We start from the raw sequence: 27,954 nt of genomic DNA, 5'->3' as shown, positions 1-27,954 counted from the left end.
AACTAACAACAACAAATTGGAATTTAAAGATAAATATCTCTAGAGATGGTACCACAAACATTTGTACAAAATTAACAAAAACAACAACAACAACAACAGCAACAACAACAACAACAACAATAATAATAATAATAATAATAATAATAATAATAAAAGTTGGAAGGGACCTTGGAGGTCATCTAATGCAACCCCCTGCTCAGGCAAGAAACCCTATACCATTTCAGACAAATGGCTGTCCAGTCTCTTCTTAAAAACTTCCAGTATTGGAGTACTCACAGCTTCTAGACAAGTAGAGGCAGTTCCACTGATTAATTGTTCTAACTGTCAGAAAATTTCTCCTTAGTTCTAAGCAAGTTCTCCTTGCTTCTCTCTTTGGTTACTTTCCATCCATTGCTTCTTATCCTACCTTCAGGTGCTTTGGAAAATAGCTTGACTCCCTCTTAAGGCCTGCATTAGGAAAAAAAAATATTAGTATCTCTTTTTGTCCTTGAAAAGGAATGTAAATGAGATCAACTATTAAAAAATTTCAGTTGGGATTGCCTACTGAGGTCCTCCAGAGGATCTCCTATCTTGGGATAGCACTTGAGTTTTGGTCCAAAGGATATCAGCCTTGAGCATATTTCAGGTATATTGCATGGATACTCATGGGAAATTAAAGACAAATATCCTTGGAGATTGTCTCTCAAGCTCCTGTAGAAAATCACTAAAAAAAACCTTCTACAATACTATTTGCTGTATGTTCTTTAAATGTTAAGGAAAATATTTCTGAAGAAAATACTTCTTCAATTCTTCAACATTTCTTCTTCTTCAAATATTTGTTTGCTATCTTTGATATTTTTCCCTAACACACGAAGCATATTTTTCTGTGGTTCTTCAAAACATTGTCTTGATGAATGAATAGAGAGCTGGAGTGAAAGATATTCGGGGACAACAAAGCAGATAATAAAGAAAGAACAAGTCAAGGTAAGAATGGAGAGATCTTTAGATCCATAGAACAAGCATATGGAACAGAATTCCACCAGAAAAGTAATGATGAGTTTCTAGCATATACACAAAATGAACTGCCCATAGAGGGAAACATCTTGGTTTTCATATTTCTATAGACATTTATTTACCTTTATCTCCATTATCTAAATTTTAAAACTCTTTCCATTGGTGGATTCATTTGTTGACCATATATGAATCCCATTCTCTCTATCTGGTGCCTTTACATTCTCATTTGTTGAGAATCTCAGATAATATTCATCTTATTGCACAATGTAATCTTTCATCCTTTCATAACTTTCTCCCTGTACTTGGATTAATTCCCCACTTCTAAATCCATTTTCTCTCAGCTAGCTGCCAGTGTTTCCATGTCATCCGTAGAGATTCTTCTTCTTCTTTTTCATCATTTTTCTATCACATCCCTTATTTTGTTTTTCAGTATTTTACTACTCTCTTCCAAAATATCAATATGTATTTAAGAATCTGGAAATAACATCTGCAAAGTTCAGACACCACATTGAGCCCTAATAGTATTTTTTTGGGTTTTGGCCTCATAAGTTTTGGATTCCAGTGATGGAGAGTTAGAAGTCATAACTGGTATTCTAAAATTTATATTAAAATGTCTCATTTAAAATCCTAAGTATGTCCTTAACTTGATTTGAAAATTAAATCTTACAGAATATAGGATAACAGAGTTGGGAGGGACCTTGGAGGCTATCTAGTCCAACCCCCTCCTGAGGCAGGAAATCCTATACCATTTCAGACAAATGCTTGTCCAATCTCTTCTTAAAAACTTCCAGTGTTGAAGCATTCACAGTTTCTTGAGGCAGGTTGTTCCACTGATTAATTGTTCTAAGTGTCAGGAAGTTTCTCCTTAGTTCTAGGTTGCTTCTCTCTTTGGTTAGTTTCTATCCGTTGCTTCTTGTCCCACTTTCAGGTGCTTTGGAGAATAGCTTGACTTCCTCTTCTTTGTGGAAATCCCTGAAATACTATAACATTGCTATCATGTCCCCCCTCGTCCTTTACTTCATTAAACTATACATACCCAATTCCAGCAACCGTTCCTTGTATATTTTAGCCTCCTTGTATATTTTGGCCAATCTCTTCTTAAAAACCTCCAGTGATGGAGCACCCACAACTTCTGGAGGCAGGTTGTTATCTCATCATAGTTGCTCTCATTGTCAGGAAATTTCTTCTTAGTTCTAGGATAGATTTCTCCTTGAAAATTTTCCATCCATTACTTCTTGTCCTGTACTTAAGTGCTTTGGGGAAAAGGTCTACCTTTTCTTCTCTATGACAGCCCTTCAAATATTGGAAGACTACTATCAGGGCACCCATCACCCTTTTCTTCATTGGACTAGAAATACTCTGTTTCTGCAACCATTCATCATATGTTTAGGTCTCCAGGCCCCTAATCAACTTTGTTTCTCCTATGTTCTCTGAGTTGTTATGCTATGTTATATTATGTTAGTCATGTCATGTCATGTTACGTTTTACCAATGAAGGAGAATATTTGTAGCTCAGGGTTGAAATGAGGGGTCCTTGGTGCTCTCTGAGCTTGCTTGTTTTCTTGCAGACGTTCCATTACCCTAACTCAATAACATCATCAGTGCTAGCCTCACTCTAGCACTGATGATGTTACCTAGTTAGGGTAATGAAACGTTTGTAAGAAAACAAGCATGCTCAGAGAGCACCAAGGATCCCTCATGTTATGTTTTCTTTTCTGATTTCCAATTACAATAGTAATGTCTCAAAAATGTTTTTTGAAATGTAGCTAAATGTTGTTTGGATGAAGGTTTCATATTTTCTCTCTTTGTAACAGAAGGGAAACATGAATTTGACCAACTGTACAAGAGTAACTGAATTTTTTCTTGTTGGATTGCCACGTGTTTGGGGAATGGAAAATGTGATCTATGCAAGCATCTTTCTGATCTACATTCTGTGTCTGATGGGCAATGGGCTCATCATTGTCATGGTAATTGTGGACCGCCATCTCCAGAAGCCCATGTATTTCTTCCTTAGCAACCTTTCTTGCATTGACATTGGACACACCACAACCTTTATCCCTAAACTGCTGGTTAACTATCTCTCAGCAAAGAATTCCATCTGTTTCAACTGCTGCATTACCCAGCTGTATTTTTACTTCTTTTTTGGGGTCACGGAATATTTTATCATCACTTTCATATCCTTGGACAGATACTTAGCCATTTGCCATCCTTTGAGATACACCACCATCATGACCTCTGGGGTCTGCCTGAAACTAGCAATGGCAGCCTGGTTTGGAAGCTTTTTCTCCATTCTTTACCAGGAAATAGTGGTGGCAAATTTACCTTTCTGTACATCCAACATTATCAATCACTTCTACTGTGATGTGGGACCTGTGTTGAAGATTGCAGGAGGAGATATTAGAGTCATTGAAGCACTGGGGTTCTTAATTATGGTGATGGTGGTAATGTCCTCCCTTTTCTTCACCCTTGTTTCTTACTTCTTCATCATTTCGACCATCCTCCAAATGCCTTCAGCCACCAGACAGCAGAGAGCTTTCTCTACCTGTGCTTCCCACCTGGTTGTAGTCTGCATGTTGTATGGGTCAGTCTGTTTTGTCTATTTAAGACCTACTGTCAAGAACTCTTCTTTCAGTAGGATGAAGATTGTTTCTGTGGTGAATACTATAGTTGTCCCAATGCTGAATCCTTTCATTTACACCATTAGGAACAACGAAGTGAAAGAAGCAGTTTGGAAAGCATTAAGAAAAAAGTCTCTGGCTTTTCCTAAAATCTAAATATAGACATAAGTAAAGTGAACATTTTTGCTGGACTTGGGTATGTCTAGTTTAATGAAAAGAAGGACTAGGGGTGACATGATAGCCATGTTCCAATATCTCAGGGGTTGCCACAAAGAAGAGGGAGTCAAGCTATTCTCCAAAGCACCTGCAGGCAGGACAAGAAGCAATGGATCAAAAATAACCAAGGAGAAAAGCAACCTAGAACTAAGGAGAAATTTCCTGAAACTTAGAACAATTAATCAGTGGAAGACTTGCCTCCAGGATGTGTGAATGCTCCAACATGGGAAGTTTTTAAGAAGAGACTGAGTAGTCACCTGTCCGAAATGGTGTAGAGAGTGGGGGACAGTATTATATACTGGAGGATTGAATGGAATAGAATATTTATTTATTTATTTATTTATGAGACTTATATACCGCTTTAAGTGCAAGCACTCTCTAAGCGGTGTACACCAGTAAGCAATGTATATATATATTTACATTGCCCCCAACAATCTGGGTCCTCATTTTACCTACCCTGGAAGGATGGAAGGCTGAGTCAACCTTGAGCCAGTGAGATTTGAACCGCTGACCTGCTGGACACAGTCAGCTAAAGTGTCCTGCAGTACTGCACTCTAACTGCTGCGCCACCTCGGCTCATAGAATAGAATAGAATAGAATAGAATAGAATAGAATAGAATAGAATAGAATAGAACAGAACAGAACAGAACAGAACAGAACAGAACAGAATAGAATAGAATAGAATAGAATAGAATAGAATAGATCTACAGTAGCTATAATCAATGCCTATACCTATGCCTTTATTTACATCTCTGTTTTGGTTTATAGAGTCCAAGATTTTATTTTGATCTTGTGGCTCATTCCTTTTTGCCTCAGGAGGCTTTCAGATGGTTTTAAGTTGTTTACATAGGTAATTTCAGAATTACCAGCATATCCTGGCCTTAGTGTTTACTGTACAACAGATTAATGAAAACTCCCAAATTCTACCCAATGTAACACTGGGCTTTCACATTTTTAACAGCCATTTTAGCCCAGGCTGGACTTACTTTGCCTCAATGTTGCTGCCTTTCACTCAGGGAAAATTCATCCCTAACTACAAGTGTGGGATCCCAAAGATTTTGGCTGCAGTCATTGGTACACCTGACATTGCTCTTCACATGGCAACTATATTGTGCATCTACAAAGTTCCTCAGGTAAAATGTCCTGAACATGTACATTATCATCCTGCCATACCTCCCCAGACATCTGTATGCTTTTCTTTGTAAAAAGAAGAGAACTTTCAGATTCCTAGTTATTATTTTTTGCTTGGTAGGATCAACATAGCAGCATCAATAACTGTAACTCTGAATAGACAGTCAGGATATTTGGCCTAGCAAATTGTTCTCCAATTCTAGAAACTTAATTAAGGTTCAAATGTAAAATCTTCACAATGAAATTACTTCCAGGGAAAGATATTTAGTAATACCTTCAAAGTGACATCTTGACTGATATTTCAAAATAAAAATGACTAGTATTTCATTACATAAATTCAATGGTAGTCAAAGACTCAAATGAAAATTCATGTTTTCAGAGGCTCACATAGACCTTAGGAATTGCATATGTTTATCTTTCTGTAGTTGTCCTATGGCTCAGTTCAAGTCATGGATAGAAAGACTCAATCAATTTTCTTCCAACAAATGTTTCCAGATGAATCCCATCAACGTAATGGCCTTCTGCGGTTATTGCTATATTTTAGATGGATCTGGATTGGAATTCTTGTAGTAAAAGATAAAAAAGGAGAGAAATTTCTCGAGGAGATATTCCCAACATTTTCTGAGCATGGCATCTGCATTGAATTCATAGCAGAGTTGCCAAATGTAGCTTTTTACAGTGATTTTACTGATACCATGGATGATGGAATACATATATACCATGTTCTCATGAGCAGCACAGCTAATGTGATCATCTTATATGGTAACATTTATTCCTTATCAGTTCTGAGAAGTTTCCTCCAGTTTTCAGAAGTGGAGGATGTACCAAGGAAGAATAAGATCTGGCTTATAACAGCTCAGACAGATTACACTTCAATTTCCTTTCAAAAATATTGGGATATCCATTTTCTACATGGTGCTTTATCTTTTGCAGTTCACTCCAAGGAGGTCCAAGATTTCCAGGAATTTCTTCAAAACTTAAGTCCAAAAAACAACCATCAAGATCATTTTTGGAAAGATTTTTGGGAACAGGCATTTGATTGTTTCTTTGCAAATTCAAAAATGGAGAGGCCTGAGAAGAAATGTAGTGGAGAGGAGAGGCTTGAGACCCTTCCCATATCTGTGTTTGAAACACACATGAGCGGTCAGAGTTACAATATTTACAATGCAGTCCATGTTGTGGCACATGCTTTGCAATCTCTGTATTTAGCCAAATCCAGGGAAAAAGCAACAGTGAAAAAAGGAAGGAAAAAGTTTCACAATCAAATGTGGTGGGAGGTAAGTCTGTAATTGGTGTAGTGTACAAACCAAAATATCTGTAGTTGCAACATCTGTTGGCAAACTCTAGCAAATATTCTCTAGGAATATTGATATTGCCTAAAAGCTGTACAATTCAGTTGAAAATGTAACTGAAATCCTTTATGGGGAAACATAACAATAAAATATAGAATAAATTGGTTGCATAACTGTGCCCACTTTACTGTAAGTAGGGATATGGCTGAGTTCAGAATTAACAAATCACATTCAGACTGATGGACATTAGTAGTCAGTACACACCTGCATCAATGTAAATGTCTCTAGTCTAGCTTGTATAAAGTACAGCTGTTCTAGTACGATTTTTGACATTTACTCAGTTGCCTCTTACAGCAAAAGCCATGATCTGCAAAGAGCAGAAAAAACATTAAAGGGCTCTCATTGTAGGAAGGTTTCAGTCAGAAGAAGAGTACAAAATAATTTCCGAGCTATTGGATATATCATAGAACACAGTGAAGACAGTCATCAACAAGTGGAGATAATATGGCACAATAGTGACTTTACCAACAGTTAGATGTCCATCCAAAATTAATGAAAAGAAGAAGAAAACTGGTCCAAGATGCTTCCAAGAGACCTACAACAGCATTATAGGAGCTGCAGGAATTTCTGACAAGTACTAATTGTGTAGTATATATGACAACAATCTCCTATGTTCTTCATATGTCTGGGCTGTGGGCCAGGGTAGGAAGAAGGAAGCCTTTTCTTAAGAAAGGAAAAACTTCCAAGCCTGGCTACATTTTGCAAAAACATGCATTAGTCTGACAAAAGAATGTGGGAAAACGATAAGACCAATGTTGAAATTTTGGCCATGAAATTAAAAGCAGAATTTTAAACACAAGCACAAAAATAACACTGTGCATCACCAAAGGTACAGCAAAGACTTAGCACTGTGCTTTGGGGCTGCTTTTCTTCAGCTGGAAATGAGGCTTTTGTCAAGGTGGGGGGAATTATGAACAGTTCCAAATATTAGGCAATTTTGGCACAAAGATTTCAGCTTCTTTTAAAATGCTGAAGATGAAGAGGATTTTCACCTTTCAATATGACAATGACCCAAAGCATACCTCCAAACCAGCAAAAGAATTGATTCATCAGAAGAACAACCAAGTTTTGAAATGGCCCTGAATCGGAATCTGATTAAAAATCTGTGGGCTGACCTGAAGAGGGAAATGCACAGGAGATGCCCTTGCAATATTACAGATTTGGACCGCTTTGGCATGCCAGAGTGGGCATAGGTTAGAAAGATAGGATGTGCCATGAATGCTGTCACAAAATCAAAAGACACTTCAACAAAATATTAGTTTAACAGTGTGCATATTACACAACCACATTTTATACATTTTTATTTTGATTTACACTCCACCCCCCAAAAAAAGTTTTCAGATTCAATTCAAGTGAAAAACAATAAACTAAACTGTATGGTTTTTATATTATATTAAAGGTGAAAAAATTCTGCAGTCATTTATCTTGTGTGATATTTTTATATTTTTACAACCCGGCATTTTAACAGGTCTTTAGAAGTAACAAATGTAGTACGGTAGTTTAAGTAGCGTGTACTATTAAAGTACAAAGTGCAGTTTATTTCCCTTTTTATATTGCAGTTTTATGCTAATTTTATTTCAATAATCTGATATTTTACCTCTACTGCAAATTTTGAATGATTGTTATGTTATTTGTTTGGTAGTGGCTTACAACCAAAAAGTGTTTTATATATTCTTTCTGTAAGGAGGCATCCATATATATGTTTTGAACAAATGAATTATTTTTGCCTCCCTCTGTTCTGTTCTCTCTTTGTCTCTGTCTCCGTGTTGATGTATTGCAGGTTCATTCCTTTCTGAAAAGTGTCAGATTCAACAACAGTGTTGGTGAAAAGATCTCTTTTGATAAAAATGGAGAATTCATTGGTGGATATGATATTATCAACTGGATCACATTCCCAAACCAGTCTTTTAAAAGGGTCAAAGTAGGAATGGTAGATCCCACAGCTCCAGCAGACAAGTTCTTCAATATTTCTATAGATTCCATCATGTGGCCAGTCAGCTTTAATCAGGTTAGGTGATTGAATCTACATTGGTTCTGTCTTCATTTACATACTATAAAAATGTTATTATTAACGAAAGTCTCAAAGCATCATCTGTGAATAAAGTTTGTACTAAGTAGAAATGTAGTGGAGAAAGAAAACATTATCTGTAAGTATGTTTACTTTTGTAATAGTAGGTAAACAGCATTGTACTCTTTATTTTGGGCCCCTGTTAATTACGGACAAAGGTTTTCATGGTTTAGAAGTAAACACTGCAATCCAGTGTACTACATTTCATCAGTCTGTTGACTTCAAATTCAGAAACTGAGAAAACCATCTTTAACTAACCAGTACAGAAATTGTCTTTTGAAAATTGGGATGATATTTATGAAAGGCCACAGATGCTAATAAAGATAAATATTTAATCAATTATTATTTCAGACCTATTCCATCTCAAAATGGTGTCATCATGTAACTTTTGCTTATCAGTCTATTTTTTTTCTGTTGTGTCTACATTATCAGTATCTCTTCAAGTACTTCCTTTCCTCTCTGTATCTTAAAATACATAAAAACAACAACAACAACAACAACAATAATAATGATAACAATTATAATGATAATGTAACAATTATAAAGTTGGGAGGGACCTTAGAGGTCATCTAGTCCAACATCTTTCTCGGGTAGGAAGCACTATACCATTTCAGACAAATGGCTGTCCAGTCTCTTCTTAAAAACTTCCAATGCTGGAGGATTCACAACTTCTGGAAGCAGGTTGTTCCACTGATTAATTGTTGTAACTGTCAGGAAAATTCTCCTTAATTCTAGGTTCTCTCATTCATTAGTTTCCATCCATTGCTTCTTGTCCTGCCTTTAGGTGCTTTGGAGAGTAGCTTGACTACTCCCTCTTCTTTGTGGCAACCCCTGAGATATTGGAACATTGCTATTATGTCACCCCTAGTCCTCCTCTTCACTGAACTAGATATACCCAATTCCAGCAACCATTCCTCATGTGTTTTAGCCTCCAGTCCCCTAATTATTTTTGTTGCTCTTTTCTGTACTCCTTCTGGAGTCTCAACATATTTTTTACATCGTGGTGACCAAAACTGGATGCAGTATTCCAAGTGTGGCCTTTCTGAGGCATTGTAAAGTTGTATTAACAGTTCATGTGATTTTGATTCTATCTCTCAGATAATGCAGCCTAGCACTGTGTTGGCTTTTTTGTCAGCTGCAGTACCCTGATGGCTCACGTTTAAGTGATTTTCCATTAGGACTCTGAGATCCCTCTCATAGTTACTACTATTTAGCAAGGTGCCACATATACTGTATCTGTGCTTTTGGTTTTTCTTGCCTAAATGTAGAACCTTACATTTTCCACCATCGACATTCATTTTGCTAGATAGCCCATAATGTTCAAGTCTATCAAGATCCTTCTGTATTTTAAGCCTGTCTTCTTGAGGGTTGGCTATTCCTGTCAACTTGGTGTCATCTGCAAATCTGATGAGTTCCTCATCTATCCCCTCATCCAATTCATTGATGAAGATGCTGAAGAGCACTGGGCACAGAACAGAGCCCTGGGGCACCCCACTACATACTTCCTTCCATGTAGATTCAGTTCCATTGAGGACCACATGTTGAGTATGGCCAGTCAGCCAGCTCCGACTCCATCTGGTGGTGATGCTGTCTAATCCTAAGTTCTTCATTCATTGATAGGCATTGCCTCTGTCTTTGTGTAATGATCCTTGTGAGACAGGATACAGCAAGGCCAAGAAAGAAGTGGAGTCATTTTGCTGCTATGATTGCCATCTGTGTCCAGAGGGGAAAATTTCAAAGGAGAAAGGTATGAAATTTCCAGATATAATGGGAGTAAGCCCTATTATACCCTAGGTATATGAGCATACAGCACTGTCTATAATCAGTTATAACTATTCCACTGTGGTTTTTTTCAGACAAGGATGATTGTTCTCCATGTCCCAAAGATCAATATCCCAATTCTGAGAAAAATATGTGCATTCCAAAGCGGATCACCTTTTTGTCCTGTGAAGAACCCTTGGGGATCAGTCTGACTGCTCTTTCTCTTTGCTTTGCTTTAATGACAATTTTGGTAATAATAATCTTCATGAAACATAAAGATACTCCTATTGTCAAAGCCAACAACCGGAATCTCACTTACACTCTCTTAGTTTCCCTCCTCCTCTCCTTCCTTTGTATCTTTCTATTTGTTGGGAGACCTGAAAAGATTGTGTGTCTCCTTCGACAACCAGCTTTTGGCCTCATCTTTTCTGTGGCAGTTTCTTGTGTATTGGCCAAAACCTTTGTTGTGGTTCTAGCATTCATGGCCACCAAACCTGGTTCCAAATTAAGGAAATGGGTGGGGGGAAGAATGGTCAGTTTCATTCTTCTATCCTGCTTCCTTGTTCAAATTTGTTTTTGTGCTGCATGGCTGATAACATCCCCACCATACCCAGATACTGATATGCAGTCAATGTCTGAAGAAATCATCATGGAGTGCAATGAGGAATCGGTTATGTTCTATTGTGTTTTGGGCTTTATGGGTTTTCTTGCTCTAGTTAGCTTCTCTGCTGCTTTTCTAGCTAGGAAGTTGCCTGACAGTTTCAATGAAGCCAAATTCATCACCTTCAGCATGTTGGTCTTCTGCAGTGTTTGGCTGTGCTTTATTCCAACCTATCTCAGCACAAGGGGAAAATATATGCTGGCTGTGGAGATCTTCTCCATGATTTCCTCCAGTGCTGGATTATTGGTGTGCATCTTTTTTCCCAAGTGCTTTATCATTGTGATGAGACCTGAACTGAACAATAAACAACAACTCATGAAAAGAAAGTTTTAAGAAATTTGTTTGTTTCCCTGATATTCTTGATATGTCCATGTTGAAAAACTTGGACATTTAACCCAAAAATCAATGTGCAGATAGATTGGTATTCCATATTGTCTATCCCCTGAGATTTGGATATCTCAGAACATATTGCATAAATAAACCAACAATAGCAGAACTTTATTTATTGACATATATCTGTATACATATATAGTGGGGCTAAGGATTGCAAGAATTCTTACTTGTCTTTACAGACCAATGGGAATTGTTCCTCCTTATTTAATTGGTTATAATTTTGTTATGAATAACAGTCTAACGCTAAATATATAGATTTCATGTGAATTATTAAATTGTCTTTATTTGTCATCTTAACTTACATGTGGAATAGAATGTGTAAAAAGAAGTTGAGATTAAATACAAATGACCCTTTGTTTAAACAGGGAGGTCCTATGAATTGTCTCTGAAACAATCAAAACTTACGGATCATCTGGTACACATCATATGTAGTAATAATCTATGAAAAGTGGGGTAAATTCAAAAGATCTTCCAGTTCGCCATATGTCTTCTCTTTAGTAGCAAAGGCAATTAAAATCTCTTGGGGAAAAAACACAATTCTGGCAAATCCAAATGTATACCGCCAGAAGTACCATACACACTAGTATCCCATTTACACAATGGCCTTTTTTCTAGGAAATTGAGTGATCTCTGTATCGAGTATGTACACGATCTTTGGAAGAGTCTTTGGAACACCTCTTTTTTTGAGTACAGAGAGTGTTGCACTAGAGCTCTCTCTCTGATAAACCTGAAACTTTCAGTGGGCAGTGGAATACAATCTAGCTTTTGCAAAGTGAAGATGATTTTATTGGTTAGTTAGAGCAGGGCACCAGTGTAAATGTCTACTTTTTTTAAAAAAAAAGGTCATAAATGACCCACTGAATGATTGGCATGACTCATGATTATAATTCAGAGTTGAATTAAAGTCATACTGTATGTTAAGGACTTCCTTTAGTTAGGATGTTATATGAAGACATTACAACATAGGTCAAATGGTTGATTAGTGGAGAACTGATTCACAGTATTCCATCTACTAAAAGAGTTACACAATCTGTATTCTGACTGCTATATTATTCAGTTTTTAAATTAAAAACATGGTTTGAGTCTATACCAAAATTGATTTTTTTCCTCTGTTCTGTGGCTATTAAATCCATTCCCACTCAGCTATATCATGTGGTTATCTGTTTCCCAATGCAGTTTTCATGAATTAGCATCATGCAACATAATATGTCAATCTGTAACAGTTTGAATTCAACCACATGACAACCAAGAATTTCAATTAACCTATTTCTGGAAGAATGCATCAATCTTACTGGAACAAATGGAATAGAGAGTGGGGAATAGTATAGTGTACTAGAGGAATGGAATGGAGCAGAGTAGAATAGAATGGAGTGGAGTAGAGTAGAGTAGAGTAGAGTAGAGTAGAGTAGAGTAGAGTAGAGTAGGGTAGGGTAAGGTAGGGTAGGGTAGGGTAGGGTAGGGTAGGGTAGGGTAGGGTAGGGTAAAGTAGAGTAGAGTAGAGTAGAGTACAGTAGAATAGAATAGAATAGAATAGAATAGAATAGAATAGAATAGAATAGAATAGAATAGAATAGATCCACAGTAGCTATAATCAATGCCTATATCTATGCCTATATTTACATCTCTATTTTGGTTTATAGATCCCAAAATTTTATTTTTGTCTTGTGGCTCATTCCTTTTTGCCTCAGGAGAATTCAGATAGTTTTAAGTTGTTTACATAGTTGACAGAGTCACTATCATAGTGAAATTAGCTTGTTTGTCTCTTCCAAATCCTGTGGGTCTCTTTGGAAAGAGGAGGAACTGACCCTGAAGGATGTTATTTGTTGTTCCCAGGATATCCCTTCCCATGGATGGAAGATCCAAAGATTTGTGAGCTGAATGCATAGTATGTTACACTCTCCATTTCTCTTTGAAAAACATCTCAAGAATACAGGTCAAACTGATCTACTTCAAAGGTTGTGTTGCAGACAGAGGCATTTGCGCACAAAAAGAAGACACTCATGGTAAATGTTAGTAGCCTTGGAGTTACTGTTAATAGTAATGCCTCAAATGGTGTGCAAGGATCCTAACCTTCAGTGTGGCTTTCATGAGCCTGTTCCTATTCACCACACATATCATCAGCATGGAGATGTTAACATTGCTGGCATTATTTCTGTATTTTTTACATTTTCTAAACCCATAGATTTTAGTCAAAATCCTTCTCAGGGATTTCATGATGGACTTATGTAAGTACAACATCATTTCATTGTCAGATTTTGCACATTGCTGTTAAATGACATGAGGCTTCAAGTGTTTTTTTGTTTAATGACAAAATCTTCGGAAAGAAGCACCTTAAACAGGATGCTAGATTTATTTTATGTGAAAATATATTCTGTTTTGGTTTCCATGTAAAGTTGAAAAAGGGCCAAATCTCCATTTGTAAAAAAAAAAAAAAAATCCCATCAAAATATATATACATATACAGTGATGTATGTCTTCATTTATGAAGATAGCAACAGCACTTAAATTCATACACTGCTCTACAGTCTTTACAGCACTCTCTGAGCAGTTTATAACATCAGTATATTTCCCAAAACAATTTGGGTCCTCATTTTACTGACCTTGGAAGGATGGAAGCATGAGTCAACCTAGAGGATAAATTTCCTGGCAGCTGGCAGAATTAACTTATAAAACTCCATTTCAATCACTGTGCAACCATGGTTTTTGAGGATCTTAGATGAATAATAAAAATACTGTACTGAAACACATTCCACAAAACCTGTTGTACTGAAAATTTGAAAAGCCATAATAGGAAACAAAGGACTCTTAATGCATTTTTAATTGTGATTTTTTTGGTTTTACAGAATATTTTTTCAGAATTACCAGCATATCCTGGCCTTAGTGTTTACTGTACAACAGATTAATGAAAACTCCCAAATTCTACCCAATGTCACACTGGGCTTTCACATTTTTAACAGCCATTTTAGTCCAGGCTGGACTTACTTTGCCTCAATGTTGCTGCCTTTCACTCAGGGAAAATTCATCCCTAACTACAAGTGTGGGATCCCAAAAATTTTGGCTGCAGTCATTGGGGGACCTGACATTGCTCTTCACATGGCAACTATATTGTGCATCTACAAAGTTCCTCAGGTATGATGTAAGGAAGATATACATTATTATTCTGCCATACCTCCCCAGACATCTGTATGCTTTTCTTTGTAAAAAGAAGAGAACTTTCAGATTCGTAGTTATTATTTTCTGCTTGGTGGGATCACCATAGCAGCATCAATAATTGTAACTCTGAACAGACAGTGGGGATATTTGGCATAGCAAATTGTCCTCCAATTCTAGAAGCTGAACTAAGGTTCAAATGTAAAATATTCACAATATTACTTCCAGGGAAAGATATTTAGTAATACCTTCAAAGTGACATCTTGACTGATATTTCAAAATAAAAATGACTAGTATTTCATTGCATAAACACAACAGTAGTCAAAGCCTCAAATGAAAATTTAGGTTTTCACATAGACCTTAGGAATTGCATATGTCTATCTTTCAGTAGTTGTCCTATGGCTCAGCTCAAGTCATGGATGGAAAGACTCAGTCAGTTTTCTTCCAACAAATGTTTCCAGATGAATCTCACCAACGTAACGGCTTTCTGCAGTTATTGCTATATTTTAGATGGATCTGGATTGGAATTCTTCTAGTAAAAGATGAAAAAGGAGAGAAATTTCTCAAGGAGATACTCCCAACATTTTCTGAGCATGGCATCTGCATTGAATTTATAGCAGAGTTCCCAAATGTAGCTTTTTACAGTGATTTTACTGATACCATTGATGAAGGATTACATATATATCATGTTCTCATGAAGAGCACAGCTAATGTGATCATCTTATATGGTGAAATTCAGTCCATATCAGTTCTCAGGACTTTCCTCCAGTTTTCAGAAGTGGAGGATATACCAAAGAAGAAAAAGATATGGCTTATAAATGCTCAGACTGATTATACTTCAATGCCTGTTCATAAATCTTGGGATATTCATTTTCTACATGGTGCTTTATCCTTTGCAGTTCACTCAAAGGAGGTTCAAGACTTCCAGGAATTTCTTCAGAACTTAAGTCCAAACAACAACCATCAAGATCATTTTTGGAAAGATTTTTGGGAACTGGCATTTGATTGTTTCTTTGCAAACTCAAAAATGGAGAGGCCTGAGAAGAAATGTAGTGGAGAGGAAAAGCTTGAGACCCTTCCCATATCTGTGTTCGAAACATGCATGAGCGGTCAGAGTTACCATATTTACAATGCAGTCCATGTTGTGGCACATGCTTTGCAATCTCTGTATTTATCCAAATCCAGGGAAAAAGCAATAGTGAAAAAAGGAAGGAAAAAGTTTCACAATCAAATGTGGTGGGAGGTAAGTCTGTAATTAGTGTAGTGTAGAAACCAAAATATCTGTAGTTGCAACATCTGTTGGCAAACTCTAGCAAATATTCTCTAGGAATATTGATATTGCCTAAAAGCTGTACAATTCAATTCAAAATGTAATTGAAATCCTTTACTGGGAAACAAAACAATAAAATATAGAATAAATTGGTTGCATAACTGTGCCCACTTTCCTATAAGTAGGGATATGGCTGAGTTAGAATTAACAAATAACATTCAAACTGATGGAAATTAGTAGTCAGTACACACCTGCATCAATGTAAATGTCTCTAATCTAGCTTGTATAAAGTACAGCTGTTCTAGTAGGATTTTTGACATTTACTCAGTTGCCTCTTATAGCAAAAGCCATGATTTGCAAAAACAAGAAAAAACATCAAAAGGCTCTCATTGTAGGAATCTATCAGCCAGCAGAAGAGTACAAAATAATTTCTGAGATATTGGATATATCATAGAACACAGTGAAGACAGTCATCAACAAGTGGAGATAATAGGGCACAATAGTGACATTACCAACAGTTAGAGGTCCATCCAAAATTAATGAAAAGAAGAAGAAAACTATTCCAGGATGCTGCCAAGAGACCTACAACAGCATTATAGGAGCTGCAGGAATTTCTGACATGTACTAATTGTGTAGTATATATGACAACAATCTCCTACGTTCTTCATATGTCTAGGCTGTGGCCCAGGGTGGGAAGAGGGAAGACTTTTCTTAAGAAAGAAAAAACTTCCAAGCCTGGCTTCATTTTGCAAAAATATGCATTATTATTATTATTATTATTCTCAATCATCGCACAGTCAGCCAGATGTTCAGACTGGATTTGGCATTTTGTCTACCTATCGAGTCCTTACCCAGGACCTGGGATAGGCAGATGTGGATGTTTGATGGTATTACAGGTATCGTCGCAGGATGGAAGCAGTTCCTAATAAGGCCGCCTTTTGCAATTGACTAATAGCAAATTTGTCAATGCCAATGGTGTTCAAGTGGTGCTCCAGTTGTTTTGGGATTGCACCTAAGGAGCCTATTACTATTGGTACTACCTTGCTTGCTTTTGCCACAGTCTTTCTATTTCTATTTGTAGGTCTTTGTATTTTGTTATCTTCTCCAGTTCTTTCTCTTCTATTCTGCTATCTCCAGGCACTGCCACGTCCACTATCCAGACTTTTTTGTCTTTCTTATCGACAATTGTTAAGTCTGGGGTGTTATGTTGCAGGTGCTTGTCTGTTTGAATTCTGAAGTCCCAGAGCAGTTTAATTTTATCATTTTCTATGACTTTCTCTATTTTATGATCCCACCAGTTTTTGCTTACAGGCAAATGATATTTTTTGCAGATCTTCCAATGCACCATTGTTGCTACTTTGTCATGCCGCTGCTTGTAGTCAGTCTGTGCAATCTTCTTGCAACAGCTTACCAAGTGGTCCACTGTTTCTTCAGCTTCTTTGCATAGGCGGCACTTACTGTCTGTTGCTGTCTTCTCAATTTTGACTTTGTATGCATTTGTCCTTAAGGCTTGGTCTTGTGCAGCCAGAATTAGTCCCTCGGTCTCTTTCTTCAATTTTCCTGCTCTTAGCCATTGCCAGGTCTTGTTATTATCTGCTTTCCCAGCTATTTTTTTAATGTATTGGCCATGTAGTGCTTTGTCTTCCCATGCCTCTATTCTGTTCTTCATTTGGTCTTTCTTGTAGGCCAGTTTGGTCTCTCCAGTAGTTAGTAAGCCTTCCTGATATACTAATTTCAGTGCATCTTCATCATTGTTCTTCAGATATTCTTCCAAAGCCATTATTATTATTATTATTATTATTATTAATAGTAAAGTTGGAAGGCACCTTGGAGGTCATCTAGTCCAACCCCCTGCTCAGGAAGGAAACCGCACACTATTTCGGACAAATGGCTGTCCAGTCTCTTCTTAAAAACTTCCAGTGTTGGAGCATTTACTGCTTCTGGAGGCAGGTTGTTCCACTGATTAATTGTTCTCACTGTCAGGAAGTTTCTCCGTAGTTCTAGGTTGCTTCTCTCCTTGATTAGTTTCCATCCATTGCTTCTTGTCCTGTCCTCAGGCGCTTTGGAAAATAGCTTGACTCCCTCTTCTTTGGGGCAGCCCCTGAGATATTGGAACACTGTGATCACATCACCCCTCGTTCTTCTCTTCATTAAACTAGACATTCCAGCAACTGTTTTTTATATGTTTTAGCCTCCAGTCCCCTGATCATCTTTGTTGCTCTTCTCTGTACTCTCATTCAAGCCGAGCTGAACTCCTGGTTATCATCTGGAAATGTCCATGCAAAATTGTCTTAATTGCTTCTTGTACTGCCTTCAAGTGCTTTGGAAAATAGCTTGATTCCCTCTTCTTTGTGACAACCCCTGAGGTATTGGAACACTGCTATCATGTCCCCCCTTGTCCTTCTCTTCTTTAAACTAGACATACCCAATTCTAGCAATTGTTCCTTACATGTTTTACAAAAACATATAAGTCTGACAAAAGAATGTGGGAAAATGATAAGACCAATGTTGAAATTTTGGCCATGAAATTAAAAGCAGAATTTTAAACACAAGCACAAAAATAACACTGTGCATCTCCAAAGTTACAGCAAAGCCTTAGCACTGTGCTTTGTGGCTGCTTTTCTTCAGCTGGAAATGGGGCTTTTGTCAAGGTGGGGGGAATTATGAACAGTTCCAAATATTAGGCAATTTTGGCACAAAGATTTCAGCTTCTTTTAAAATGCTGAAGATGAAGAGGATTTTCAACTTTCAGTATGACAATGACCCAAAGCATACCTCCAAACCAGCAAAAGAATTGATTCATCGGAAGAAGAAGAACCAAGTTTTGAAATGGTTCAGACAGGTCCCATATCGGAATCTGATTAAAAATCTGTGGGCTGATCTGAAGAGGGAAATGCACAGAAGATGCCCTTGCAATATGACAGATTTGGACTGCTTTGGCACGCCAGAGTGGGCATAGGTTAGAAAGATAAGATGTGCCATGAATGCTGTCACAAAATGAAAAGACACTTCAACAAAATATTAGTTTAACAGTGTGCATATTACACAACCACATTTTATACATTTTTATTTTGATTTACACTCCTCTTCAAAAAAGTTTTCAGATTCAATTCAAGTGAAAAACAATAAACTAAATTGTATGGTTTATATATTATATTAAAGGTGAAAAAATTGTGCAGTCATTTATCTTGCGTGATATTTTTATATCTTTAGAACCCGGCATTTTAACAGGTCTTTAGAAGTAACAAATGTAGTAAGGTAGTTTAAGTAGCTTGTACTATTAAAGTACAAAGTGCAGTTTATTTCCCTTTTTATATTGCAATTTTATGCTAATTTTATTTCAGTAATTTGATATTTTACCTCTACTGCAAATTTTGAATGATTGTTATGTTATTTGTTTGGTAGTGGCTTACAACCAAAAAATGTTTTATATATTCTTTCGGTAAGAGGCATCCATATACATGTTTTGAACAAATGAATTATTTTTCCTCCCTCTGTTCTGTTCTCTCTTTGTCCCACTCTCCTTGTTGATGTATTTCAGGTTCATTCCTTTCTGAAAAGTGTCAGATTCAACAACAGTGTTGGTGAAAAGATCTCCTTTGATAAAAATGGAGAATTCATTGGTGGATATGATATTATCAACTGGATCACATTCCCAAACCAGTCTTTTAAAAGGGTCAAAGTAGGAATGGTAGATCCCACAGCTCCAGCAGACAAGTTCTTCAATATTTCTGTAGATTCCATCATGTGGCCAGTCACCTTTAATCAGGTTAGCTGTTTGAATCTACATTGGTCTGTCTTCATTTACCTACTATAAAAATGTTATTATTAATGAAAGTCTCAAAGCATCATCTCTGAATAAAGTTTGTACTAAGTAGAAATGTACTGGAGAAAGAAAACATTATCTGTAAGAATGTTTATTTTTCTAATACTTGGTAAACAGCATTGTACTCTTTATTTTGGGTGCTTGTTAATTATGGACAAAGGTTTTCATTGTTTAGAAGTAAACACTTAAATCCAGTGTACTACATTTTATCAGTCTGTTGACTTCAAATTCAGAAACTGAGAAAACCATCTTTAACTAACCAGTACAGAAATCGTATCTTAGGAATCAGCGAACTAAAATGGACAGGAATGGGTGAATTTAACTCAGATGACCATCAGGTATACTACTGTGGGCAAGAATCCCTCAGAAGAAATGGAGTAGCTTTCATAGTCAATAAAAGAATAGGAAAAGCAATACTGGGATACAATCCTCAAAATGACAGAATGATCTCAATTTGAATCCAAGGCAAACCATTCAATATCACAGTAGTCCAAATCTATGCCCCAACCACTGGTGCTGAACAGGATGAAATTGACCGGTTCTATGAAGCCCTACAGCACCTTATAGAATTAACACCAAAAAATGATGTCCTTATCATCATGGGGGATTGGAATGCTAAGGTAGGAAGCCAAAAGATAACCGGAATAACAGGCAAGTTTGGCCTTGGAGAACAAAATGAAGCAGGGCACAGGCTAATAGAATTTTGTCAAGAGAATACGATGGTCACAACAAACATTCTTTTCCAACAACCCAAGAGACGGCTCTACACATGGACATCACCAGACGGTCAACATAGAAATCAGATTGACTATGTACTCTGCAGCCAAAGATGGAGAAGCTCTATACAGTCAGTAAAAACAAGACCAGGAGCTGACTGTGGCTCAGATCATGAGCTTCTCGTTGCAAAATTTAGGCTTAAATTGAAAAAAGTAGGGAAAAGCACTAGGCCACTCAGGTATGAACTAAATCATATTCCTGATGAATATACAGTAGAGGTGACAAATAGATTTAAGGAACTGGATCTGATAGACAGAGTGCCTGAAGAACTATGGATGGAAGTTCGCAACATTGTACAAGAAGTAGCAACTAAAACCATCCCAAAGAAAAAGAAATGCAAGAAAGCAAAATGGCTGTCTCAGGAAGCTTTGCAAATAGCTGAGGAAAGAAGGGAAGCGAAAGGCAAAGGAGAAAGAGAAAGATACACTCAATTGAATGCAGAATTCCAGAGAGTAGCTAGAAGAGATAAGAATGCCTTCTTAAATGAACAGTGCAAAGAAATAGAAGAAAACAACAGAACAGGGAGGACCAGAGATCTCTTCAAGAAAATTGGAGATATGAAGGGAACGTTTCATGCAAAGATGGGCATGATAAAGGACCAAAATGGCAGAGACCTAACAGAGGCAGAAGAGATTAAGAAGAGATGGCAAAACTACACAGAAGAACTATACAAGAATGAGCTTAACATCCCAGATAACCACAATGAGATGGTCATTGACCTCGAACCAGACATCCTAGAATGTGAAGTGAAATGGGCCTTAGAAAATCTGAGCAACAACAAAGCTAGTGGAGGTGACAGTATTCCAGCTGAGCTATTCAAAATCACTGAAGCAGTAGGTGTGAATTTAAATGGACTCCAGAAGATGGTAGAGGACAGGAAGACCTGGAGGAATGTTGTCCATGGGGTCGCGATGGGTCGGACACGACTTCGCAATTAACAACAACAACAACAACAGAAATTGTCTTTGGAAAATTGGGATGATATTTATGAAAGGCCACAGATGGTAATAAAGATAAATATTTAATGAATTATTATTTCAGACCTATTCCATCTCTAAATGGTGTCATCATATAACTTTTGCTTATCAGGCTATTTTTTTCTGTTGTGTCTACATTACCAGTATCTCTCCACGTACTTCCTTTCCTCTCTGTATCTTAACAACAAAAACAACAATATAATAATAACAATAATAATAATGATGATGATGATTATGATGACGATGACGATGATAATGATAATGTAACAATAATAAAGTTAGGAGGGACCTTAGAGGTCATCTACTCCAACATCTTTCTTGGGTAGGAAGCACTCTACCATTTCAGACAAATGGCTGTCCAGTCTCTTCTTAAAAACTTCCAGTGCTGGAGCATTCACAACTTCTGGAAGTAGGTTGTTCCACTGATTAATTGTTCTAACTGTCAGGAAAATTCTCCTTAGTTCTAGATTCTCTCTTTGATTAGTTTCCATCAATTGTTTCTTGCCCTGTCTTCAGGTGCTTTGGAGAATAGCTTGACTCCTGCCTCTTCTTGGTGGAAACCCCTAAGATATTGGAACATTGCTATCATGTCACCCCTAGTCCTCCTCTTCACTGAACTAGATATACCCAATTCCAGCAACCATTCCTCATGTGTTTTAGTCTCTAGTCGCCTAATTATTTTTGTTTCTTTTTTCTGTACTCTTTCTAGAGTCTCAACATTGTTTTTACATTGTAGTGACCAAAACTGGATGCAGTATTCCAAGTGTGGCCTTACCAAGGAATTGTAAAGTGGTATTAACACTTTACGTGATCCTGATTCTATCCCTCAGATAATGCAGCCTAGCACTGTACTGGCTTTTTTGTCAGCTGCAGTGCATGTTTAAGTGATTTTCCACTAGGACTCTGGGATCCCTCTCATACTTACTACTATTGAGCAAGGTGCCACCTATAATGTATCTGTGGTTTTTGTTTTTCTTGCCTAAATGTAGAACCTTACTTTTTTCACCATTGACTTTCATTTTGTTAGATAGCCTGCAATGTTCAAGTCTATAAAGATCTTCCTGTATCTTTTTTTTTATTGAAAAATTTTTAAAAGTTTTACAAAAAACAAAAAAACAACAAAAAATAAAACAACCCTCCCCCAAACCCTCCCAAACCACCCCCCTCCATCCCCCCCGAGCTTCCCAGAGCTTAATATAGGCTTAATTAAAATTTTAAAAATTCTAAAAAAAAATTAATCAACTTATAAGGTAATTAACAATAAAATATATATAACAATAAAAACATAAGCATTAAAAAATACTTAGAAAAGAAAGAAGAAAAAAAAGAAAAAAAGGAAATAAAGGAAAAGAAAAGAAAGAAAGAATACAATCTATAAAATATCAAATTTAAATACAAGTTATGAAAAAGCTAAATGGTATTTTTTTATAGCCAATTTGTATTGTATGAAATTTATCCATTTTTCCCATACGGCAAAAAATTTCTCTTGTGATTGCTCCTTTAAAAAAGCCGAAATCTTTGCCATTTCCGCCAGATAAGAAACTTTAGAAAACCACTCTTGCAAGGTAGGCAAAGATTCCTTCTTCCAATATTGCCCTACTAACAGCCTTGCGGCTGTAATTAAATTTAACATCAATATAATCTCTTTAGTATCACAATCAGTAACAATACCTAACAAAAATAATTGTGGGGTAAATTTTACCCTCCTTCTAAAAATTCTTTGAATATTCCACCATATCTTAATCCAAAAAGCTTTTATATTTTTACACGACCACCAGATATGATGGTAAGTAGCATCCAAACATCCACATCTCCAACATTTAGGCTGTAAGTCAGGATACATACGAGACATTTTTTTGTGATCAAGGTGCCATCTATAAAACATTTTATAAAAATTCTCCCTTAAGTTCTGGGCTTGCGTAAATTTAACATTTCTCACCCAGATAATTTCCCAGGTGTCCAATAGAACTGGTTCACCAAAATTTTGTGCCCATTTAATCATACAATCTTTGATTAATTCTGATTCTGAATCCAGTTCCACTAGAACCCCGTAAATTCTCTTAATATGAGTTCACCTTTGATCTTTTACTTGTTTAAAGAGATTCTCATCTTCTCTAAGCAAGCCTGTATTGCTATCCATCTTCCATCTATCCACTATGAGATCCTTCTGTATCTTAAGCCTCTCTTGTGGAGGGTTGGCTAATCCTGTCAGCTTGGTGTCATCTGCAAATCTGATGAGTTCCTCATCTATCCCCTCATCCAATACATTGATGAGGATGTTGAAGAGCACTGGGCACAAAACAGAGCCCTTGGGCACCGCAACAGACACTTCCCTCCATGTAGATGCAGTTCCATTGAGGACCACATGTTGAGTACAGCCAGTCAGTCAGCTATGAATTAATCTGGTGATGATGCTGTCTAACCCTAACTTCTTCATTCATTGATAGGCATTGCCTCTGTCTTTGTGTAATGATCCTTGTGAGACAGGATACAGCAAGGCCAAGAAAGAAGTGGAGTCATTTTGTTGCTATGATTGCCATCTGTGTCCAGAGGGGAAAATTTCAAAGGAGAAAGGTAGGAAATTTCCAAATATAATGGGACTAAACCCCATTATACCAAGGGCATATGAGCATACAACAAAGTCTATAATCAGTTATAACTATTCCACTGTGTTCTTTTTCAGACAAGGATGATTGTTCTCCATGTCCCAAAGATCAATATCCCAATTCTCAGAAAAATATGTGCATTCCAAAGCGGATCACCTTTTTGTCCTGTGAAGAACCCTTGGGGATCAGTCTGACTGCTCTTTCTCTTTGCTTTGCTTTAATGACAATTTTGGTAATAATAATCTTCATAAAACATAAAGACACTCCTATCGTCAAAGCCAACAACCGGAATCTGACCTACACTCTCTTAGTTTCCCTCCTCCTCTCCTTCCTTTGTATCTTTCTATTTATTGGGAGACCCAACATGATTGTGTGTCTCCTTCGACAACCAGCTTTTGGCCTCATCTTTTCTGTGGCAGTTTCTTGTGTATTGGCCAAAACCTTTGTTGTGGTTCTAGCATTCATGGCCACCAAACCTGGTTCCAAATTAAGGAAATGGGTCGGGGGGAAAATGGTCAGTTTCATTCTTCTATCCTGCTTCCTTGTTCAAATTTGTTTTTGTGTTGCATGGCTGATAACCTCTCCACCATACCCAGATACTGATATGCAGTCAATGTCTGAAGAAGTCATATTGGAGTGCAATGAGGAATCGGTCATGTTCTACTGTGTTTTGGGCTTTATGGGTTTTCTTGCTCTGGTTTGCTTCTCTGCTGCTTTTCTAGCTAGGAAGTTGCCTGACAGTTTTAATGAAGCCAAATTCATCACCTTCAGTATGTTGGTGTTCTGCAGTGTTTGGCTGTGCTTTATTCCAACCTATCTAAGTACAAGGGGAAAATATATGCTGGCCGTGGAGATCTTCTCTATGATCTCCTCCAGTGCTGGATTATTGGTGTGCATCTTTTTTCCCAAGTGCTTTATCATTGTGATGAGACCTGAACTGAATACTAAACATCAGCTCATGAAAAGAAAGTTTTAAGAAATCTGTTTGTTTCCCTGATATTCTTGATATGTATTCTTGATACATAACTTGGAACCAATTGTATAAATAAACCAACAGTAGCAGAACTTTATTTGTTGACATATATCAGTATATAGTGGGGCTAAGGATTGCAAGAATTCTTACTTCTCTTTACAGAACAATGGGAATTTTTCCTTCTTATTTGATTGGTTATAATTTTGTTATGAATAACACTATTTAGTCTAATACTAAATATATAGATTTCATGTGAATTATTAAATTGTCTTTATTGGTCATCTTAACTTACATGTGGAATAGAATGTGTAAAAAGAAGTTGAGATTAAATACCAATGAGCCTTTGGTTAAATAAGGAGGTCCTATGAATTGTCTCTCAAGCAATCAAAACTTACGGATCCTCTGATACACATCATATGTAGTGGTAATCTATGAAAAGTGGGGTAAATTCAAAAGATCTTCCAGTTGGTCATTTGTCTTCTCTTTAGTAGCAAAGGTGATTAAAATCTCTGTGGAAAAAAACACAATTCTGACAAATCCAAATAAATACCGCCAGAGGTCCCATACATGCTAGTATCCCATTTACACAATGGTCTTTTTCTAGGAAATTGAGTCATCTCTGTATCGAGTATGTTCACTGTAAAGAATAACAGGTTCCATTATCATAGATCTGTTGAGTACTGAGAGTGTTGTACCAGTTGACTGAAAGCCACAATATGATTCTAAATACCAGGTTATGATATCATGCTGGTTTCTCTGGTTGCCCACTGGCTCACATATGCAGAGTCCTTGGAATGTCTCTTTTCTATGGCTGTAGCAAAAGTGGTAGGGTGTAGTGTTCTATAGAAAATATCAAGTGTTTCACTGATAGAAATGAGATTTAAATAGACAGAGCTTATAGTGTTTGCCACTAAACTGTATTGCTTTGACAGGAATTCCTTTTATAACTGTGCTGCTAGGGAAGACTGTGATGAGTCTTTTCTAGGGGCAGAGAGGCATTGGGTATGTCTAGTCTAATGGAAAGAAGGACCAGGGGAGACATGATAGCAGTGTTCCAATGTTTGAGGCACTCCTACAAAGATGAGGGGGTCAAACTTTTTTCCAAAGTACCAAAAGGAAAGACAAGAAACAATGGATGCAATCTTAGAAAGGAGAGAAGTAACCGCGAACTAAGGATAAATTACCTAATTGCTCTGTCTTTGATGAACCTGAAACTTTCAGTGGGCAGTGGAATACAATCTAGCTTTTGCAAAGTGAAGATGATTCTATTGGTTAATTAGAGAATGAGAAGTATGTCCAATTATTAATTTGTAGTTCCAAAGTGGAATTAGAATTCACGTTTAATCTTTCAGGCTCTAGAAACTGTGCAAGATTTACTTAATTTGAGTTTAATGGAGCATGTTTTTCTTGTCATGTGTCGATCTAGTCACATTAAGAGGACATGAAAGAGGGATAACCAGGGATTTTAGGTAGCAAAATCAGTTAGGAGTAAAACGAAAATAAAAAAGCAGAATTACAAAAAGTGTAAGTACTGCAAAACCAAGGTGCAGAAAGGAGAAGAAAGAAAAAAAAATTAGGTGGGGCAGGGGTGATCTTTGAGCAAATTGGATCCTCCCACAGTGCTGAAACAAAATCCTGAATGGTAGGTTATAGTTTTGCTTTCTTATTCACTAATTTTGAAAGCTCACTGCAAATCCCCCAAAATTACAACTATTACTATAATGTCAAAAAGGATAACAAGACCAATTCAGCTACAATGGTCCTAGCAGCTGACTATGCATAATTATCAAATGGAGCAGTCCTAGTCAAGGCCAGGTTTTTCTATTGTTGATCAGTGCATCACACTGCACCACTCTCTGCAAAGTATATAAACCCTCCTGAAGGTGCTCTTTGTGCTGTTTTCATACATCCAAAAATGGCATTTGATCAAACAATTGTGGGAAAAGGTTTTTCCTTTATTACCACTGGTTCCTGCAACTATGGGTAGTTCTTGAGTTACAATTATATGCTAAGTGACAGAAGAAAGTTAACAGGAACATCTCCATGGCCACAACATGGATTCAAAGTTCTGATGGGCAAACTTTGATAGTCCCTCCTGTTCAGCTTCTCCTATTCAGATCGCTGAACAGATCATATTTTAATGCTTTTCAATTGACCTGCAATTATGGCTGTTTGCAGCACCCTGCAGTCATATCATCTTTTAATTTTATTTTATTATTTTAGTCTAGTCTAGTCTAATCTAGTTTAATCTATTTTGTTGGAAAATTGCAATAAACAACGGATTTGTTTAATAACCAAGATCTTCACTATATGTCTACTTTAAAAAAAGGTCATAAATGACCCACTGAATGATTGGCATGACTTATGATTATAATTCAGAGTTGAATTAAAGTCATATTGTATGTTACGGACTTCCTTTAGTTAGAATGTTACATGAAGACATTACAACATAGGTCAAATGGTTGATTAATGGGGAACTGATTCAATGTATTCCAACTTCTAAGAGTGTTACACAAACTGTATTCTGACTCCTAAATACCGTATTTTCCGGTGTATAAGACAACTTGGTATATAAGACAACCCCCGACTTGGGAGAAGATTTGCATGGTTTAGAAAGTCATCTTATACGCCAGAAAATATGATATTCAGTTTTTAAATTAAAAATATAGTTTGAATTTATACCAGTGATGGTGAACATTTAGAGACCGAGTGCCCAAACCGCAACAAAAAACCCACTTATTTATCGCAAAGTGCCAGAGGCCCATCAGCATTGTGGTGCCCTCAGGGGGTCACGCAAAAACCATGGGCGCAAAAATGGGTCACTGTGCTGCAAGGCGCAAAAACAGCCACTGCTGCGCCATGGGGTGCAGATACAAGGCACTGCACCAAGCAAGAATGGGGCAGAGCTAGTGACTGAGAGTTCTCTGAGTGCCGCCTTTGGCACATGTGCCATGGGTTCGCCACCACTGGGCTATACCAAAGCTGATTTTTCCCCCCTCTGTTCTGTGGCTATTAAACCCATTCCCACTCATGTGGTTGTCTGTTTCCCAATGCAGTGTTCATGAATTAGCATCATACAACATAATATGTCAGTCTGAAACAGTCTGGATTCAACCACCTGACAACCAAGAAGTTCAATAAATCTATTTCTGGAAGAATGCATAAATCTTACTGGAATAAATA

The 27,954-nt window shown here is 37.1% G+C and overlaps 2 protein-coding genes across 4 annotated transcripts; both read left to right on the top strand.

The window, feature by feature from the left end:
- The first annotated feature begins 748 nt into the window (after positions 1 to 748).
- On the top strand, positions 749 to 14,349 carry LOC120302057 (olfactory receptor 6X1-like). Of its 3 annotated transcripts, XM_039329977.1 has the most exons (4): positions 749 to 963; positions 2,807 to 3,573; positions 13,382 to 13,417; positions 14,150 to 14,349. In XM_039329977.1, the coding sequence occupies exons 2-4, from the start codon at positions 2,816 to 2,818 to the stop codon at positions 14,325 to 14,327; spliced, it is 972 nt and encodes a 323-aa protein (XP_039185911.1). In that variant the 5' UTR covers positions 749 to 963; positions 2,807 to 2,815; the 3' UTR covers positions 14,328 to 14,349. The 3 variants fall into 3 exon arrangements, with proteins under 3 accessions (XP_039185911.1, XP_039185913.1, XP_039185912.1); XM_039329979.1 differs by lacking the exons at positions 13,382 to 13,417; positions 14,150 to 14,349 and adding an exon at positions 5,891 to 6,136; XM_039329978.1 differs by lacking the exons at positions 13,382 to 13,417; positions 14,150 to 14,349 and having other exon boundaries at positions 2,807 to 3,911.
- A 408-nt stretch (positions 14,350 to 14,757) lies between these two features.
- Positions 14,758 to 24,774, top strand: LOC120302073 (vomeronasal type-2 receptor 26-like). Its single transcript, XM_039330005.1, has 4 exons — positions 14,758 to 15,585; positions 19,154 to 19,381; positions 23,640 to 23,766; positions 23,876 to 24,774. The coding sequence occupies exons 1-4, from the start codon at positions 14,758 to 14,760 to the stop codon at positions 24,772 to 24,774; spliced, it is 2,082 nt and encodes a 693-aa protein (XP_039185939.1).
- Positions 24,775 to 27,954: the final 3,180 nt, after the last annotated feature.

The sequence above is a fragment of the Crotalus tigris genome, unplaced genomic scaffold, assembly GCF_016545835.1.
Source record: "Crotalus tigris isolate CLP2741 ecotype Arizona unplaced genomic scaffold, ASM1654583v1 scf7180000024422.1470167, whole genome shotgun sequence".
In the NCBI taxonomy this organism is placed as follows: Eukaryota; Metazoa; Chordata; class Lepidosauria; order Squamata; family Viperidae; genus Crotalus; species Crotalus tigris.
This window is presented reverse-complemented; position numbering and strand designations above follow the sequence as displayed.

Excerpts from the sequence above, each read along its gene's own strand:
- LOC120302057 (XM_039329977.1), top strand. The coding sequence starts at position 2,816 with ATGAATTTGACCAACTGTACAAGAGTAACTGAATTTTTTCTTGTTGGA. Across the intron at positions 3,574-13,381 it reads GTAGTCTGCATGTTGTATGG|TCAAAATCCTTCTCAGGGAT; the intron begins GTCAGTCTGTTT and ends CATAGATTTTAG. Across the intron at positions 13,418-14,149 it reads GGATTTCATGATGGACTTAT|CCATTTTAGTCCAGGCTGGA; the intron begins GTAAGTACAACA and ends CATTTTTAACAG.
- LOC120302073 (XM_039330005.1), top strand. The coding sequence starts at position 14,758 with ATGGATGGAAAGACTCAGTCAGTTTTCTTCCAACAAATGTTTCCAGAT. Across the intron at positions 15,586-19,153 it reads ACAATCAAATGTGGTGGGAG|GTTCATTCCTTTCTGAAAAG; the intron begins GTAAGTCTGTAA and ends GATGTATTTCAG. Across the intron at positions 19,382-23,639 it reads GGCCAGTCACCTTTAATCAG|GCATTGCCTCTGTCTTTGTG; the intron begins GTTAGCTGTTTG and ends ATTCATTGATAG.